The 19,795-nt window shown below is 49.4% G+C and overlaps 1 protein-coding gene and 1 long non-coding RNA gene across 4 annotated transcripts in view; one reads left to right on the forward strand and one right to left on the reverse strand.

The window, feature by feature from the left end:
* Positions 1 to 4,362: 4,362 nt before the first annotated feature.
* Positions 4,363 to 19,467, forward strand: LOC116537186. Its single transcript, XR_004263010.1, has 2 exons — positions 4,363 to 8,349; positions 13,598 to 19,467. It is a non-coding gene; the product is annotated as an uncharacterized LOC116537186 (long non-coding RNA).
* Positions 9,389 to 19,795, reverse strand: part of ANXA11 (annexin A11) — a 51,351-nt gene continuing 40,944 nt past the window's right edge. For 2 of the 3 annotated variants that reach the window (XM_032259235.1, XM_032259236.1), the window contains exons 7-14: positions 19,289 to 19,402; positions 17,277 to 17,367; positions 16,772 to 16,851; positions 16,595 to 16,651; positions 15,241 to 15,334; positions 13,319 to 13,414; positions 12,177 to 12,235; positions 11,217 to 11,980 (exon numbers count right to left, since the gene is read on the reverse strand). In XM_032259235.1, coding sequence (XP_032115126.1) covers positions 11,711 to 11,980; positions 12,177 to 12,235; positions 13,319 to 13,414; positions 15,241 to 15,334; positions 16,595 to 16,651; positions 16,772 to 16,851; positions 17,277 to 17,367; positions 19,289 to 19,402 — 861 coding nt within the window. In that variant the 3' untranslated portion in view covers positions 11,217 to 11,710. Of the gene's footprint in view, positions 10,151 to 11,216; positions 11,981 to 12,176; positions 12,236 to 13,318; positions 13,415 to 15,240; positions 15,335 to 16,594; positions 16,652 to 16,771; positions 16,852 to 17,276; positions 17,368 to 19,288; positions 19,403 to 19,795 lie in introns of those variants that run through there. The other variant, XM_032259237.1, reaches the window with a different exon arrangement.

The following is a 19,795-nucleotide window of genomic DNA, read 5'->3' on the forward strand; positions in this document are numbered from 1 at the left end:
TTTTTTTTTTTGTTTGTTTTTGTTTTTCAGATAGGGTCTCACTTTGTCTCTCAGACTGGAGTGCAGTGGTGTGATCTCAGCTCACTGCAGCCTGAACCTCGTGGGTTCAAGCAATCCTACTGCCTAAGTCCCCCAAGTAAGTGGGACTGCAGGTGCATGCTACCACACCCAACTAATTTTTGTATTTATTATTTATAGACATGGGGATTTGCCATGTTGCTCAGGCTGCTCTCAAACTCCTGAGCTCAAGCGATCTGCCCACCTTGGCCTCCCAAAGTGCTAGGATTACAGGTGCGAGTCACCACACGTGACCCCCTTTAGCATTTCTTGTAGGACAGGTCTGGTGTTGGTGATGAAATCCCTCAGCTTTTGTCTGGGAAAGTCTTTATTTGTCCTTCATGTCTGAAGGATATTTTTGCCAGATATACTATTCCAGGGTAAAAAGGCTTTTTGGGTTTTTTTCCTTCAGCACTTTATTTTTTTTTATTATTATTTTTTATTGAGATGGAATCTTGCTCTTGTTGCCCAGGCTGGTGTGCAATGGCAAAATCTTGGGCTTACTGCAACCTCTGCCTCCTGGATTCAAGCAGTTCTCCTGCCTCAGCCTCTCCAGTAGCTGGGATAATAGGCTATTTTTTTTTTTATTTTTTAATGCTTTTTTTTTTTTTGGAGATGGAGTCTCACTCTGTTGCCCAGCCTGGAGTGCAGTGGCGCAATCTCATCTCACTGCAACTTCCACCTCCTGGGTTCAAGTGATTCTCCTGACTCAGCCTCCCAAGTAGCTGGGACTACAGGAGCACACCACCATGCTCGGCTAAATTTTGTATTTTTAGTAGAGATGGGGTTTCACTTTGTTGGCCAGGCTGGTCTCGAACTCCTGACCTCAGATGATCTGACCACCTCGGCCTCCTAAAATGCTGAGATAACAGGCATAAGTCACTGCGCCCAGCCTCCTTCAGCACTTTAAATACATCCTGCTGCTCTCTGCTGGCCTGTATGAGTTCCATTAAAAAGTCTGCTGCCGGATGTATTAGAGCTTCATAGTATGTTGTTTCTTTTCTCCTGCTGCTTTGAGGATCTTCTCTTTATCCTTGACGTTTGGGAGTTTGAGTATTACATGCTTTTGAGATAGTTTTGGGTTTAATCTGCTTGGTGTTCTATAGCTTTCTTGTACTTGAATACTGATGTCTTTCTACAGGTTTGGGAAGTTCTCTGTTATTATGTCTTTGAATAAATTTTCTACCCCTCTCTCTTTCTCTAACTCCTCTTTAAAGCCAAGCATTCTTAGATTTGTTCTTTCCAGGCTATTTTCTATCTCTTGTAGGCACGCTTCCTTCTTTTTTATTATTTCTTGTCTCCTCTGTGTGTTTTCAAGCTCACTAATTCTTCTGCTTGATCAATTCTGTTATTAGAAGATTCTGATGTATTCTTCAGGATGTCACTTGCATTTTTCACCTCCAGAATTTCTGCTTGATTCTTTTTTTTTTTTTTTTTTGAGATGGAGTTTCGCTTTTGTTACCCAGGCTGGAGTGCAATGGCATGATCTTGGCTCACTGCAACCTCCGCCTCCTGGGTTCAAGCAATTCTCCCGCCTCAGCCTCCCGAGTAGCTGGGACTACAGGCGCGCGCCACCATGCCCAGCTAATTTTTGTATTTTTAGTAGAGACAGGGTTTCACCATGTTGACCAGGATGGTCTCGATATCTTGACCTCATGATTCACCCGCCTCGGCCTCCCAAAGTGCTGGGATTATAGGCGTGAGCCACCGCGCCCGGCCTCTGCTTGATTCTTCATTATTTCAATCTCTTTGTTAAATTTATCTGATAAAATTCTGAATTCCTTCTCTGTTATGAATTTCTTTGAGTTTCCTCAAAACAGCTTTTTGGGGGTGGGGGGAACAAAGACTCGTTCTGTTGCCCAGGCTGGAGTGCAGTGCCATTATCTTGGTTTACTGCAACTTCTGTCTCCTGGGTTCAAGTGATTCTCATGTCTTCGCCTCCCAAGTGGCTGGGAGAGGAGAGAAGAGTGGGGAGCACTTTGTCTTGTACCTTAGATACCAGCTCAGACACAGCAGGATAGGGCTCTGGTCAGTCATGAGGCCCCTCTTCCAGATCCTAGCTCCTGGACATTTCTAGACACACCCTGGGCTGGAAGGAAACCCACTGCCTTGAAAGAAAGGACTCAGTCCTGGCTGCTGGCTGCATGCATTGCCAGTTACCTTTAGAACCCTTGGTTCCTGAATAACCAGCAGAGATACCCAGGTACTATGTTGAGGGCCTTGGGTGAGACTCTGAGTCTTGCTGGGTTCAGGTTCAGGTTCAGCCAGCACATTCCCAGCTGTGGTGGCTACAGGGCAAGACTCCTGCTTCAGAAAAGTGGAGGGAAAAGTAAAGTGGGCTTTGTTTTATACCTTAGGTAGCAGCTCAGCCACAGGAGAGTAAAGCACTGAATGGATTTTTGGGACTGCCAATTCTAGGACTTGGTTCTTGGATGGCATTTGTGGACCTACCCTGGGCCCGAGGGGAGCCCACTGCCCTGAAGGGTGAGTCCCATGCTAGGCAGCATTTACCACAAGCTTGTTGAAGACTCCTTGGGCCTTACGGGAACATCGGCAGTAGTCTGGCAGTACTCCCTGTGGTCCTGTGGTGGCAGTGAGGCACCTCTGCCTTGGGAAAGGGGAAGGAGGAGAGTGAAGGACTGCATCTTGTGAATTCAGTGCCAGCTCAGCTGCAGTATAACAGAACACAAGGTAGACTTCTAAGACTTTTTACTGTAGTTGCTGGCTCCCAGATGGCACCTCTGGGCCCACTGGGGCCTGGAGGACCTTGCTGTTCTAAAGGAAGGAAGGTCCTGGCTGGCTCTGCCACCAGCTGACTGTAGAGTCCCAGGGCTTTAAGCGAACATAGGCAGTAGCCAGGGAGTAGTAACAGAGGGCCTTGGTGAGATCCAGTGCTGTGCTGGCTTTCAGGTCTGACCCAGTGCAGTCCTAGTGGTGGTGGCCACAGGGGTGCTTGTGTCTTTTCACCCCCAGCTTCAGGTGGCTTAGAACAGAGAGAGAGAGACTCCATTTATTTGGGAGACAGTAGGGGGAAAAGAACAAGAGTTTCTCCCTGGTAATCCAGAGAATTCTGAATCTTGTCCAAGACTATCAAGGCAATACCTCTATGAGGCTACAAAAACCAAAGTGTTATTGGGTTTGGGGTAACCCTTAAACAGATACAACTTAGATCACAACACCCAAGCCATTCAAATATCTGGAAAGCCTTCCCAAGAAGGACAGATACAAATAAGGACAGACTGTGCAGACTGTGATAAATACCTAACTCTTCAATGTCCAGAAACAGATGAACATCTACGAGGATCAAGACCACCCAGGATTTTCCTTTCAGCACACTGAATATGTCCTCTCATGGCCTCCTCACTTCCATGATGTTGGGTGAGAAATTGGCTGTTAATCTTATCGAAGATTTCCTGTATATGTCAAGTGGCTCTTTCTGCTTTCAGGATTTGCTTTGTCTTTGTCTTTGGATAATATGATTATAATGTGTCTCAATGTCACATTGAATGTCTCTTTGAGTTTACCCTACTTATAATTCATTGAGCTTTTTGTATGAGTAGATTAATGTCTTTCATTATGTTTTCAGCCATTGTTTCTTTAAAAATTTCTTCTATGTTCACTCCTCTCCTGTGATTCTTATTAGGTGTGTGTTGGCACACTTGATGGTGTCCTGCAGGTGTCTTAGGCTCAGTTAACTTTTTTTTTCCTTTCTGCACCTCAGAATGGGTAATCTCAATTGACCTAACTTGAAGCTTACTGATATTTTTCTGCTACCTTTTTTGGAATGCTCTGGAACTCTTCCAATGAATTTTTCATTTATTGTACTTCTCAATTCCAGAATTTCTATTTGGTTCATTTTTATAATCCCAGCTTCTTTATTGATATTGGTGAGATATCATTCTCCTGGTTACCTTCTCCTTTGACCTTTTTGAAAATAATTGACTTGAAGTCTTCTCTGTTAAGTCCAATCTCTGAGCTTTCCTCAGTTTCTATTTACAGGTTTTTTTCCCTTTGTATGAGCCATACTTTGTTTCTTTGAATACTTCATAATTTTTGTTGAAAACTGGACATTTTGAATATTATGTATAACGTGGCAAGTTTGGAAATAAAATTTTTCCTCCACTGGGTCACCTAGGCTGGAGTGCAATGGCAGGATTATGGCTCACTACAGCCTGGACTTCCCAGGCTCAGCTGATCCTCCCACCTCAGCCTCCTGGGTAGCCAGGATGATAGGTGTGTGCTACCCGCTAATTTTTAGTATTTTTTGTAGATATGGGGTTTCACCATGTTGTCCAGGCTGGTCTCAAAATCCTGCACTCAAGTGATCCACCTCCCTCAGCCTCCCAGTGCTGGGATTATAGATGTAAGCCACCGTGCCCAGTTTTTTGGTTTGCATTCTCCATCAGGTGTGGCTACTAAGTCTCTGTTTGGTTAGCTTATTCAACAGATTTCTTTGAACACTTGGAACAACAATAAAAAGCCTCCTAGCATTTGCAGATGTGTTCTGTGTGTTGGGGCACACCTTTCAACCTTCACTCACGCAGTTTGTAACTATGCCTTAGCCTTCACTTCCTGCTTGCAGAGCCTGGAGGTCAGGCAGAGGTAAGAGCATAGGGCCCTCTCAGGTCTTTTTAAGCCTATGCCCAGCCCTCCAGGCATGCGTATGGCCTTCTAGATTCCCAGGAATATACAGAAGCTCTTTGAAGTCCTTATTCTCCCCCAAATAATCTTATTTCCTAGCCTTTCCTCCTGAAGCTTTTCAGTTTGTCTCCTGTTTGCCCTAAATGTTATTCCTTCCCCTAGGCATGAGCCACTAATATTTTGACCTTGAAATGTCTCTCCAGGCTGCCATCTTCACTTTGGAGAGTTCCAAATTAGGCAAAATAAAAGCAAGGTATTTGAACCAGTCCTTCAGGGAGCAACCTGACAAATCAAAATAAACATACCTCTTGAGAATAAGGTCTAATCTGCTACCTTCAGTGACAGGAACCTATACAGGGAATAAAGGATATTGTTTTTGATGCTGCTGCCATGCTAGGGAGGGGGGGATGGGGCCAGGGAAAGCTAAAACACAACAAAGCTCTCTTACTAAATTCAGCTTTTACACTTAAAAGTGTAAAAGTTGATTGCTGTCAACTTTCAATTAGTTTCCAGAGTTCCCATAAGTTTGTTTCTGAATTCTTGCCACCTTATTAGCTGCTTTTGTGGAAGGACAGACTTGTGGAATTTCTTACTCCATTTTTGTTAGCCACATTAAAGTTTTAGAAGCTCTCTTTTAGTCTACCCCTCATTTCGTAAAGACCCAAAGAGGGAAAGTGACTTATCCAGGGTCACACAACAAATCAGTGGCTGAGCTGAAATTAGAATAAGGATGCTTGACTCAGGCCACAGCTCTTTCTGCTTCAGGACTTCAACCACTCTTAGTGTTGAAAAGGAGTCAGGCTCAGGCTAAACACCAATATTAGGCCAAGGGGACAGCTTTCCAAAGAGTAGGGGCTAAGGGTAAGAGTCGTTGGTATACCTGGTGGGCTTGACTGACTCTTTTACTAAGAGGGGACCCTATATGAGGCCAGGTTGGAGACTGAGTAATGATGTCCCTGGCTTTTAGAAAAACACAGGCAGAGAGTTTTCAGACTTGATAGGGGTAAAGACGTAAACATTTATCTGTCCGAGGACATGTATTTATTTTGATCTGTTTCTAGGTCTCATTCCACTCCATTATCAGCCAGGGCAGTAAAGAGCCTACAGCAGAAATAAGGGGCCAGGTCCTAAGCAAGGACTGTAATTCCCTGCCAAGGCCAACAGAAGAAGGGCATTAAACCACCACTTTGTCTGTGGGCACTGCAGAGATTCATCTTTCGGCAACCTCTTCCCAAAGCCAGGAGTGCCTCATCTCATCTCTCATCACCTGACTGAATTCTAAGCAGAGAAACACCTCTCCTTTTGGGGAGTTCTCTGTGTCAGCACAGCAGTATTTAGACCAGCATTAGATTACAGCAGGTTACAGATGCAGTTTCCCAACCCCCACACCCCCTTAGAATGTGTGAGGGTCTGACCCCAGGACCTGCTCTTTAGCAAGCTCCCCTGATGATCCTGATGCACACTCAGGCTTGAAAACCACCACTTCAGGACCATCTCCCCAACCACGGAGTGAGCACTCCAAGGTTCCCTTCTTAAATTTTGCACCTGAGACAAATGCCACCAGGACTAGGGTAAAGCGAGTGGGGCCATTTGTCTCAGGTGCAAAGCTTAACTAATAGTGTTTCTTCCTGCAAATTCTCCCAGGGCTGAATTCATCTGGTGCTTCGTCCTCTACTTGCTATTTTAGAAGTCAGATTAGATATGTAGCATGGACTGGCCTTGACTAACATATTCAGGAGGCAGGAAAAGACCCATTGTGTTCTGTCCCAGAAAGATGGCCTGTAAGGTTGCATGTCTATCTCTTTTGTCCTAAGCATAACAAACAGTGTTGATCCCAACGCCCCACTGACCTTGGAAGGCAGTAGATGCCTTTGCCTCTGGGAAGATCATAAGGCATTCATGCAGTCCTCCAGCCCATACTTAACATGGGTTGGGTCCCTTGGGAGTGACCATGAGGGCAACCAGAGGTACAGGAAAACAAGGAGAACCAGGACTGGGACAAACAAAGGTGTTAGGTCCATGACTAGGCCAATTGTCATGCCCAGGGTCAGGTTCCAGCCCATCCTGAGGTTCGAGGGGAGTGGGTGGATGGGTGCTAGCTGAAGGAACATTTGGCAGGCTGTAGGCAGGTAAAATGTAGCTTTATTCAGCAGCTGTCTCATCAGCAGCTCTCTCACACTGTCTGCCTTTATCTCGGCTGTCTGCTCCAGCTCTGCAGCTCCTGCCGCCCCCATGCTTGCATGCTTGCAGCTGCACTCCCTGGCCTGCAAGGCCAGCTACAGGGTCAGCAGCTTAACTCTTTCCCTCTGGGCACAAGCCGAGCTGTGTCCTGGCTCCTCTCTGTCCGTCTGCCAGATGGTCACTCTCCCTTACAGGGGTTGGTAGCTTCACTCTCTCTCTCTGGGTGCCAGTGCACACCATGTGAAGCCATGCCAATCCGGGCCCAAGAACATCTGTATAGCGTCAGCAGGGCAGTTATACCTTTTCCAAACGATAGTGGCTTCGAGCCAAATAATGAACTTATACAAACAGGTTATATAACAAGTAGAGTATGCACCTGCGACCTAAACTCACCGAGTCACTCTGGCCTGGATGTCCGCCTCGGTCTATTTCTTGTCCAAAGCACATCCATGTACCTGACAATAGGTGGTCCCCAAGTGTGTAGACCAGGGTCTCACACCCAAGGGCCTGCAGGGGCCAGAGTGGTAACACTGGCTTGCTGTAATACAAGAGGAAATGGTGGAGCCTATGGCAAATAAGGAGTACAGGCCCAAAGGGGCAGCTGCAACTCAGCTCCAGCCATGCAGGAATGTAATCCCCATGGTGCCAGAATTTGAGTTTTCAAGAGAAGCCAGAATTCCAGATTTTTAAAAATATAAATCTCTCAATGATTAAATGTTGGCAACATATTCAAATGTCTAAAAACACTCTTTGGGAACCAAAGTAAATGTATCTGTAGGTGCGATATTGCCTGCTAGACACGAGGGTGGGAACTTCAGTGTAAACAGGGCAAGGCAATGTCACAGAACATAGTCACATCAGAGCACATTGGTTCTAGGCCCTGTCACAGCTCAGGAGGCCATGAGCGCCACCTTGAGTTCATGGCAAGTTGTGTAATGCCAAGCAGCCCATCCCATCAGGCAGGTCCCACCTGGCACCCAAGGGCAAGGGGCCTGCCCTAGCAGAGGAGTTGCTGGGAGACCAGCAGGGATGGGGTTACAGGTTGGGCTTGAGGCATGGACTCTGATGCAGAGCCATGTTGACCAGGACCTGGTATCAAACTCAGTGCCCACACCAGCCTTTGACTTGGGAGGGCAGGTCTAGGTAGACCAGGCTAGTTCTCAGCTCATGGCTGCCCCCTACCCTTTGGGTGTCATTCTTCCTGTATGTTTAGGGGGCAGTCCTCAAGCAAATGTCTGCAGATGAGCCACTCTGTGGGGTTCCTAGGACTTAGCAGGCTTGATCTAGCCTAGTCTCTCTGGATTCTTCCATTTCTTTTTTTCTCATTTGAGACAGGGTCTCGTTCTGTTGTCCAGGCTGGAGTGCAGTGGTATAATCATAGGTCACTACTGCCTCGATTTCTTGGGCTCTAGCAATCTTCCTGCCTCAGCCTTCAGTAGCTGACTACAGGGAATGCACCTCCATGCCCAAGTAATTTTTTTTCTTTTTCTTTTAGATGGAGTCTCATTCTATTGCCCAGGCTGAAGTGCAGTGGCATGATCTCAGCTCACTGCAACCTCTGCCTTCTGGGTTCAAGCAATTCTCTTGCTACAGCCTCCTGAGTAGCTGGGATTACAGGGATGTGCCACCATGCCTAGCTAGTTTTTGTATTTTTAGTAGAGACAGGGTTTCACCATATTGGCCAGGCAGGGTCTCGAACTCCTGACGTCAGGTGATCTGCCTGTCTCGCCTACCAAAGTTCTGGGATTACAGGCATGAGCCACCACACCTGGCCAAAGTTTTTTAGTAGAGACAGGGGTCTCACTATGTTGGCCAGGCTAGTCTTGAACTCCTGTGCTCAAGCGATCCTTTTGCCTTGGCTTCCCAAAGTACTTGGATTATAGGCATGAGCCATGTCTAGCTAGTCCTCTCTTTTCTAAACTTCAACACAGGAGGTTGGAAAGGGAGTGGAGACCCCTGAGGCAGGGCAAGCTCTAGCTTCTGGACATGACACCATAATTCTTAGAAACTCTTACGGATTCTCTCTCTTCACACCACCAACCAAGGGGCACAGGGTTCCCAGAGACCAGGGCCAGGAGCCCCTTTCAGCCTAGAAGCACGCTGATGTGAGACACTGGTCTTGTGACTGTCTGGGTTGTTCCCATCCTTCTCTCTGCCCCCCACCAAGGGGCATCAGGAATTAGCATATACCCTTCTTCCCACCTGGGACCCGGGTGAAGAACTACATTCTTCCCACCACACCTTCAGTGCACTTCACTGCACCTGCACCCAACCAAGATCCCTTTGCCTTTCTGGTGTCTGGGTCCCCTGCCTGGATTTCGGGAGCCTCCCTTCCCATGTCCTTACAGCCCAGTCCCCAAACACCAGCGTAAGCTCACGGTTTCCTGTGCACAAATTTCTACCTAAGCTTATGTGAATTTTCACTGGCTGATAAGGCCAGAACTCTGAGCCACAAGGCAGAATCAAGCAGAAGAAAACAAGCTGGTACCAGGAAGACATTTCCAGAACATTCCAGAGCTGGCTGACTTTTAATGTGGAAACAAGTTTTGGCTACAGACATTCAGGTTTAAGGCACATTCCACAAATTACAAGCAGCCCTGTCACTGATAGGGAACTGGCTTTGTTCTCATGGTTTCTGCATGGAAGATGGAAAGAATGACTTTCTGGCCCCCCTTTTTTTTTTTCTAAAAAGGAGTGAGTTTGGCAATAACAAAGCTCGTGACACACTCACCAGACACACAGGCACACCTCCCTTTCGTTGCTCAGCGAGGATATGGTGCTTCACCACCCAGTCGCCCTCACCAGCAATGTGTACACAGCAAACACATTTGTGTTTGTATGTGTCTGTCTGGCAATGATTGTAAGAAAAGAAAATATGCCTCCAAATAAAAATATACAATTACATGACGAAATGAAGCCAAGTCTTAGCCACAGCAAAGGGGAATGATTGCATGAGTCAGAAAAATGAAACATCTACTTTAGCAGCAAGAGGCTGTGAGGGATGGGATAGAAAAGGCATCCTGAGAGAGTTCTAGACTGACCCAGGTCCTGTGGCACAATATATGGGTGAGGGGGATTGAGGACAGGCCTGGGCTCTAGGACGGTGCATCTCGGGGCTATTTGTGGATTTGTTAGAAACAGACATTCTTTTGGCCTTTTCCTGACACCGCTGTTGCCGACACGTAGGTAGAAGTGAGCCACCAGTCACTCTTCAGTCATTGCCACCACAGATCTTCAGCAGAATCTTCCGGTAATCCCCTGAAGTATCTCCCTGGCCACAGAAACAAGGAAGACATTCGTTAAGGGAGGCATGGTTGCTTGTAGCCTCTGGCTCCTGATTTTCTGCCCTGAGTGCCCTTATAGGGAGGAAGCCCCATCCTGGGAAATTTTCCCCCGCTGCAGGTCCTGGAGCAGGCGCAACAGATCTTAGATAATGCAGTTTCACCTTCCCCAGGTCCCCATCAGAAGATGGAAAGCTGCACTCACCCCAACTATCCAAGTCAAATGAATACCCACAAAAAAAATTATGATCGTCCTAAAAACCACTTCCCAGGGCTAACCAATACTGCTTTTCCCGGTGCATTTATGCTGCCTTAAATTGAGGTTACCAGTTTAATGCAACACAGTCTTCTGCTCAGGAAACGCAACCTCCTCACATGTGACTGTCCAGTGGAGGATGCAGGCCTCCCAGGTCCCACGGATCTCTCCTCTGTCTGAGGCCACTGCACTTACTCTAAGAGTGCAGGCTCGCCTTGGCTCATTTCTAATCATTTCCTTCCACCCTAAGCAATTTGAGGGCAAGGCATGTGGTTTCTTCCAGATGTCCACAGCCCGCTGGCATACAGGAGATACTCTGTAAAGAATTACTAATTCCCTTTTTTTTTTTTTTTTTTTTTTTTTTGAGATAAAGTCTCACTCTGTCACCCAGGCTGGAGTGCAATGGCGTAATCCAGGCTCACTAAACCTCCGCCTCCCAGGTTCCAGCAATTCTCCTGCCTCAGCCTCCCGAGTAGCTGGAATTACAGGCATGCTCCACCATGCCTGGCTAATTTTGTATTTTTAGTAGAGACAGTGTTTCACCATGCTGGCCAAGCTGGTCTCGAACTCATGACCTCAAGTGATCCACCCACCTCGGCCTCCCAAAGTGCTGGGATTACAGGTATGAGCCACAGTGCCCGGCCTAGAATTACTAATTCTCTAGCAACAGCTTCATTCATACAGCCAGGGAAAGGAAGTGAGCTTCTCATGATGACATGCCCACCATCATCAAATGCTACTGAGTCTAAGGTGGGGATGTGGTCCCACAGTGCAATTTCAAGGCTTATGTGAGTTCAGAATTTGAGTATTAGATCACACAGCTGAATATATATTTTGTCAGACCTGCTCTGCCGCATGGTGATACACAGTGGCTAGTATTAAACAGACACTTGACCTGTACTGCCTCACTCAATACTCACAACATTCTTGGGAAGGATTATTTTCTCATTTTAAAGACAATGGAGCTGGGGTGCATGGAGGTTTAAGGAAACTGTTCAAGGTCACACAGTTGGCAAGTAGAAAAGCCGGACTCCAAATGGCGTGATCCCCAGGGCCCTCACTCTGAATGGCCTTCCCACGTGTCCTACGCCATAAACCTGAGTGCAAGAAGTGCTTTGTCAGGTCAGCACATGAGTTCTCACTGACAGATTATGGAATCACAGGGTGGCCGGGACGCTGAAGGTCAGGGTCAAGGTTGGGGAGGTCCTGAGTGTTCTCTGATGCTGCTGGGGGATGCAAGGTCGGGGTGACAGCAAGGTCATGACCCACCTGCCCTCAGAAGCTTATAACCTGCTTAGGGGCAACGGGCAAGTCCGAGGTCCACAAACAAGATGCTCATACACAGCACAGGGGCCAAGCATATGGCCACTCCAAGGAGGAAGGGTCCACAGGTGACTGGGATGCCAAAAGGAAGCCCAGTCTGGCTGTAGCAGGCCCGTACCGAGATGTCGTGGTACAGCGACTTGCCGTACATCCGCTTATACTCCGATCTGATGTCCAGGAGGTCGGTCTCGCTGCGAGACACCATGATGCGAATCAGGGTCCGGTCCTTTGTTCCTGCCCCCTAAAGAGAGTCCACCCAAGAGCATGAGCATTAGGTTTCCTCACTTCCCACCCGCCCTGGGCCCTCCAGTCAGTCCCCTCCCAACCCAGGTCCTCAGAACTCTCGGCTGAGATTTAGCTCTCCCCAGGCCTTCCACCCTCAGCCCTTGGCAAAGGCAAGGCTAAGGCATCCCGACCTGCACATGCAAGTTACATACCCTCATGGCCTTGTTGAGCCTCTCCGCAAAGAAGGCTGGGGTATTCTTGAGACATTTCACTAGAAGAGAGAAACTTGGCATAACCAGATCTGCAGAAAATTCTCAGCCCAAGCCAGGCTTGGAGTCTACAAGTGTCCTCTTAGAGGCCCAGATGTCAAACCCATCACCGCATCCATCTTTTCTCCTCCTTATCCTGTTCCAGGCTCAACTATCCGAGGCTCTTGGCTCCAGTTCTTTGGAACAGTAACATGCAGAAACAGGATACAAACCCACCCTCTTTCCTGGCAACCACTGTGGTGAAAAAAGGAAGAGCCAGAGGGGAGGGGGTCTTCGTGAGGCTAGCAGCTGTGCGGGGAAGCGATGTGGATGGTGATGAGGAACTGTGTTGCTGCTCAGGCAGGAGGGGCAGACTGGAGAGGCTGTGACCTTCATGGAGAAACTGTGCTGAGTGGAATGAGCATCTCCCTAGGCTGCCCAGGCCACGAGACCTACTGTGGGGGCAGGCAGGGAAACGAGGATTTTCCATCTCTCCCATCCAGAAAGCTTCAAAAAAAGCATAATGAAAAAAGGGGCAGACTGACTTTCCCAAGTTAGTAGAAAGAGGAGTTGTGAGGGCCCCAGGGCGGGGACCCGACTCTGCACAGCAGGGAGGGACCTGGAGCCCACCAGGCCCTGCTGGAGGACACAGGCTGTGGAAGAGGCACACCACCGCCCCTGAGCCAAGCCAGCTTTCCTCAGCATGGGCCTTTTTCGCTGTTGCAAGTAAAAATCTTTCCACATGTTTCCATCACAAACATCTGACAACTGCCTGCAGGGATGTATTTTTAGAGGAAACTTGGCAGGATATGAGTCATGCTCCTCCGGGAGTGCAGCTGGATGCCCTCCCACTAATACCCACATTGCAGTTCCCTTCTCTAGGGCTGTACCACAAACACAAACAAGACACCTCCAGGACAGCCAGGGGTTCCACTGCATAGGGAAGCGGCATGACTTCCCAGCATCTGGACACTCTGGGTTGAGAATCTTGGCTCCTGTGGTCCTTTCACGATGTCACCCCTCAGCTAGAGGACAGGTGAGCACCATGAACACTCATGATACACGTTAGTCCCTGGCAGGTGGGCAGGCAAGCCCAAGACACTTACCCACGGCCAGCATGCCCTGCTCCAGGTCCCCAGACATCTCCCGGCAGATGCTCTTCTCAATGTCCCGGCCTGTCATTCTCTGGTACTCATTGAAAACTAGGGGGAGGACATATAGAAGCTTATATTATGAACTGTGTCTCCCCAAAGTTCATATGTGGAAGTCCCAACTCCCAGGACCTCAGAATATAACCGTATTTAGAGATAAGATCTTTAAAGAGGTAATTAAGTTAAAACATGCTGCTAGGGTGTGCCCTGATCCAATCCGCCTAGTCTCCTTAGGAGAGGAGGAAGTTAGGAGACACACAGAGACCCCAGGGATGTGCGTGTGCAGAGGAAAGACCATGTGAGTGCGGTGAGAGCCACGAAGAGGCAGCAGGAGAAACTGGTGCCCCGCTCTTGGACATCCAGCCTTCAGAACTGTAAGAAAATGAATGTCTGTTGCTTAAGCCACCCAGTCTGTGGTATTTTGTCATGGCAGCGTGAGCAGGCTAACAGAGGACTCACATGAGGTGGCCTCTGCCCTAAGACCCCCGGCCTCCCACTCTGCTCCCGCACCCTGCATGGCCCCAGGCCTGCCCAGCTCTCAAGGAAGCCAGAGTCTTCGTCACAAGTCATGTGTGCTGCCTGATGTCCCTCCCTGTGGTCCCCTTCTCAGGACTGCCAATCTGTGTAACCAAATCACACCTTAATTCCCCTCCAGGGCTCACTCCCATGCACTCAACGCAGTGTCCCCTCTTCTCAAATCCCCCACACCTCCAGTCTCTGCCATGCCTTGGCCTTATTCATGCATCTGTGTCTTCCTCAACCTGCCTGTGAGCTGAGGCCCAGCCTGCCCCAGACAGCCTGGCTCTTTGCTGCCCACCCCTGCCAGTCCAGCTCAACCTAGGACATGCTAAGCACCCACGGGAGTGGACAGCTGGCTCCTAAAGAGGCAGGCAGCATGATGGAGACCTGGGTCCTGAGTCCAGCTGTGACCCGGGACACAAAACTCTCCTTCCCCAGCCTGAGTCTCAGCTTCCATTTGCATATTAAAGTCGTGATTTCTGCTCTAACTGTATCTTTCTCAATTAATATATCTTCAAATCAGCTCTGCAGTTCCAGAGCCACAGAAACCTTTGACTACCCACAGCTCCCTTACCTTCCACATCCAGCCCAGACCTCTGCTGACCTCCACACACAGCAACCCAGAAGCCTCCCTGCAGCTCCACCCTACAGCTCCACACAGTCCCCCTTCACTTTCTCAGTCGTGCTGGGAGCCCCGGGCAGGCCTCTGCACCTGCATCTCCTTTAGGTTTTTAAATCAAATGTCATGACCTCAGTGAGGACTAGGCAAGCACCTCCCGGTGGATCCTACCATCACTCCCTGCTGGTTTCCAGCTTTATTTTCCTCTACAGAATTTATCATCTGATACAGATTTTATTTCATTGTTTACTATCTGTCTCCCCAAATGAGAAGGTGCAGCCCATGGAACAGAGACTCTGCAGTGCCCTGCCCCTCATTGTGTCTCCACACCTGCTCCACTGCGTGACCTGACGGACTGGCCCATGGGGGAGCATGATTTACATTTGTTGAATGAATGAGTAAACGAATGGCACCCAGTATTACTGCCATGACTGTTTCTCATGCCAGGCTTTGAAAACACTGGATCGGTGCTCCCAAAGGACTCTCCCAGCTCTAACATTCCACATTCCTGCGTACGTACGAAGACACCAGGTTTCCACGCCAAGTGGAACCTCCAGAACTGGATGCTTACCAGAACTCAGGAAATCCTCTGTCTTTTAAATCCCCACCAGGGGGCTCTTCTGAGGAGGCAAAAGCCCTACGCAGGGAGGAACCACCAAGTGTTCCCACAGCTTTGTCTCCTCACAATCCCCTGACTGCCCTCACCTAAGTGGCCCCACAGGGACCCGGCCTGCCTTACCTGCCACCAGGTGGGCCCGGCTCCGGGAGCACAGAACTGCATTGAACTTGGACTCATCTGTTCCCAGGCGGTTCTCCCCAGCCGCATACAGCTCCTGGAGAGAGAAGAAGATTCACAGGCGGCACAGGCCACACCCAGACCCCAGGTCCAGGTCACCCAGGAGAGCCTGGTAAACTTCTGAAGGTTTGAGCCTAAAGTATTTGCCAATCTGCAACCTCTGAACTAGACAGCCTCTAAAGTGCCTGCTAGGCCTCAGGTAGCAGCCCTGAAAAAGAGCAGAAAGCAGCAATCAGGGGCTGAGATCCCACAGGTCAAGATGAGGCCATAGCAGGTCTGGACTGAGAAAGCAGAGCCCGAGACAATTTTCACCCCACTAGAAATGGCATGCAAAACTCTCGCTGGAGCAAGAGCCAGAGCCCCAGGGGTGTCTAGCCCTGAGTCCCAGAAAGAGAATGGATGTCACCAGCCAGAGAGACACTGAATACGGTAGACCCTGCAAAAGCAGCAGGTCTGAGACCAGGGCAGAAGCAGGTGCTAACTGGGCACAGAGGACTGAGCCAGGGATGCCTGAGCTCTGCCTCTAGCTTTCAGTTGGGAACAGTGCTCAACCTTTTTGAGCCTCAGTTTCCTCATCTGGAAAGCAAATGGACCAGACTAGAGGAGTAGCTCTCCACCAGCCCTAACAAGGTAGCATTCCTTGAGGTCTCGTTCCAATCCAGCAGATGGTAGAGATAATCAGACTGCTGGCAGCTCCTGGTGAGTGTCCTGCCATGGTGGTAAGAACAGTGAAGGGGGCCAGGTATGGTCAACTCCACTGTGCCAGGAAGTCACGGCTCTGCCCTGCCATGATACTACGATCCAAATTCATTACTGGGAAACCCAAACTTTTCTAGAGAGTAGCTCAAATGCCTGGATGTTTCCCTTTTGTCTGCAACTCACAAGGGGGACAAGGACAGAATTCTAAGGCTGCTCAACTAATGTGGCAGCTGGTTTCTAGGCTCAAACCCTCAAAAACTTAACAGGCAAGTGCAAATTCTGCCCCTTTGCAAACGTAATGGTATGCGCAACTAAACATGGGGAAAGTATGCAGTCACGTGAAATCCCACATCCAAAACTGTCATCCATCAACTACTGAAACTTACTCTCCCACGTGTTCCCCACTACAGGCGGAGAAACTGAAGCCCAGGAGGTCAGACGATCTGCTCAAGATCACACAGGTGAGCAGTAGCCCAGCCCGTCTGAAACTTGCAGCGTATCTACTGTTCTTTCCACCCTAAACCACCTCTCTCAGGAAGCAAGAAAGCAGGGTACAGCCCTGCTTTAGGAAGCCCAGGAGCTTGGCCACTACACTCACCTGGGCATCTCTCTGGACCAGGGTCATGTCCACATTTGTGCTTTCATCACGGTTTCCCTGAAAGGAAGCAGGGGTATGGTCAAGCCTACTCCTTCCCCATTTCTTTTCTCTCCCCTCATGCTGGAATCCCACCTCTTTGACCTCCACAGCTTGGGGGCCCTGTCATGGGAAAAGTACCTGAGAGAGAGAGATGAGGAGCCGCTGGAAGTGCCCTGACGTGTCACTTCGAATGGCCTCTTCCAGTGTCTTTTTGAATTCTGAAAGGGAGAAGCAAGGAAGGTCCACTCTGTAGCTCTGTTTATGGAGCTGCCCATTGTAAACACTATCAATAGTGGGCACTTGGGAGAAAAAGGCTGAGGTCTTGGGCTTGAGGGAACAAATAGCCCGTATGGCCCTCCAGGGACATACAAGCCTGTGACCTCCAGGCTGATCTGGCCTCTAGGGAGCCTGGGCCCAAACCACATCCAGGTTTTCCCCGGCCCTCCCTTACTTTAGTCATCTGTGCCATGTACAAACAGCGGGAAGGGCTGGGTCTTGGCTCAAAGCCCAATGTGTAGGGGGTGGCAGGAGATGGGGTGATAAGACAACCAGGAAGGAGTAAGAGGCCCTGGGAGAGGGTGAGGCCACAGCCCCGAGGGCACAGGGATCTGCAGAGGGCAGAGGGCAGAGGGAGCAGCCTCACCTGCTTTGTAGGCTCTGTTTAATTCCCGGATGTGCTCGTTGCTGCGGGAAGCGAGGATCTCAATCAGGCAGGCTTCATCAGTGCCAACCCCCTGCAGGGGCAGAGAACACAACCAACCGTGCGCTTGTTCCAGCAGCCTCACCAGCACCCGGGAAGGAGAGTGGGGGCCACACTGCTGCCCTGACCCCAGGGACAAACCCCAGCAACAGAGGCCCCTGACACAGAGACACACCCTCCAGCCACTCCCAGGCTTGAGGGAATCAGCTCCTCTCCACAGCCCAGGCAAGCACAGTGACAGTTGGTGGTGATAAGCAGGGCTCACACAAAGGGGCATCCACGTGGATCAGAAAACTGAGTATTAGAGAGGGGTACTGCCTGGTCCAAGGCCACACAGTAAATGGGTAGGTTACAATGTGGACCGAGGCCTGCTTTATTCAGGGTGCAGCTGGAAGTCAGATGACAACTGAAAAAAATGGGTAAAAAGTAAGAGAGATCCAAGTACACACATGGAAAATCCATGTGGCGGAATGTCTGGAAACAACTAGGAAAAAGCAGGGACAACGAGGATGAATGGGACAACCATGCCAGGGACAGTGAGAAGGCAGAGGACAGGCTGAGCAGCCCGGCTTGTATGTTAGTTTGAATCCTGGCCCTGCGGCTTACTAACTGTGTGACCTCAGCCATGTTACTTAACCTCTCTGTGCTTTCAATTCCTTGTCTGTAAGATGGGAGTGATACTGGGACCTACCTCACAGGGAAGTCATGAGGATGAAGTGAGTTACTGTATATAGAGCACTTAGGGCCTGTCAGGCAGGACGTGCGGCATTTTGGCAGCCATTTCCCGCTGTAGCTACTGTTGGGTTACTACATGTTAGTACATGTTAGCCCCTCACCCAGTCGTCCCAGCATGTCCTGAGACAGCATCCACTGTCCCCATTTCACAAGTGCTCAAGGACACACAGCTAGTGAGTGACAGCTGCCCAAACCTGTGGTTTCTAACACTCCACAATCACTAGCTCATGACTCTGGCTGAAGACGGGGGCCAGGCAGATGCCTGGGAGCCACTCCCTGGGGCCCCAGGCCATCCCTCTGCCCAGTCACCCCCTGACCCCCTCCCTAGAATAACACGTGTAGACGTGTTTCAGTGGAAACCTCTCTCCTTTCCAGGCCACCACACGTAAGTCTCTGCTTCTCCTGGGGAGGGAACGGTCACTGTGCTTATCAGGCCTCTGAGTGACAGGCTCCTCCTGGGTTCCTGCCTGACTCATGGGATTACCTTTCCAAGGGAGCCATCAGGCCCCACCCATAGGGTGCACACAGAGCTGTGGGACTGCACAGAATGGACAGGACCCACCCCCTCGGCCAAAACGCACAGGCCTTAAGGAAACAGTGAGCCCAAGCCATGCCCATCTGAACCAGCCCCTGTTCTTGAGCTGGATCTCATAGGTATGTGGAGAGTGGTTGACAAGCACCCTCTAGAAGCAGCCATGGCAGGAGAAGCACAGAATCGGACAGAAGAGCGGATGCTCAGGGGAAGCAGAGACCAGAGAGACATCTGGCCTGGCCCTCTCCACGCCAGGCAGCTTGGCTTTACCCACGTAACTGATTTCCCGCCTTCGTTCTGCTTAAACCGAAGCGTGTTTCTGTCATTTACTAGTAGCAGAGTCCTAAAGACGAGAACGATACCAGCCATGGCCTCCTAACCCTCTTCTTATCAGAGCCACTAACTTCAAACCCCAGCTCCACCATTTATTTAAGATGGAGAGAGACCTAAGGCTCCCTGATGATGACGGGTGCATCATTTGCCTCTTGGGGAAATCAAAGGGAGTTCCCCCTTTCTACAGTATGCAGACTCCAACCCAGGAAGGCCTGGTAGTCATACTGACAACAGCAGCTAATGAGTGGGCTAGAACACAGCACACTGTCCAGGCCTCCTTCTGGGCTGTGTCCAAACACATGAACACACACACACACACACACACACACACACACACACACACACACGTACACACCTTGATGGCTTCCTTTATCTCATAAACGTCAAAGAGGACTGGGGTCTTCATCAGAGCCAAGATTGTCTTCTCAAAGTTTCCTGACAGTTCAGATTTCAGATCTTTGATCAAATCCTGATTGGATATTCAAATTAAAAAAATAACCAAAAACAAGTCTATTTTTAAAATCCACAGGAGGTGACTAATAAGAGCCATATCCCAGATCCGAGGACCAGCAGCATGGACATCCCCCAGGGGCCCCAGACCTCCCAAATCGGAGACCACTTTTTACCAAGATGCCCAGGGGATCCATGGCACATTGAAGTATGAGAGGCACTGGGCTAGGACACAAATCTAATCAATATTCACCCAATTTTTACCTTTCTAAGATTCAAAATCCCAGAAGCTCAAAATACACTCATACACACTCTCTGTACTTGGGCAGCACTCACAGCCTTTTCCTGCAAAGCTCTTGTAACAGCTAAATCTCCCAGGGTGATCATGAAGAGGGTACAGAGGGAAAATGAT

The sequence above is a fragment of the Sapajus apella genome, unplaced genomic scaffold (assembly GCF_009761245.1).
Source record: "Sapajus apella isolate SASKATOON/1434 unplaced genomic scaffold, GSC_monkey_1.0 scaffold107, whole genome shotgun sequence".
NCBI lineage: Eukaryota > Metazoa > Chordata > Mammalia > Primates > Cebidae > Sapajus > Sapajus apella.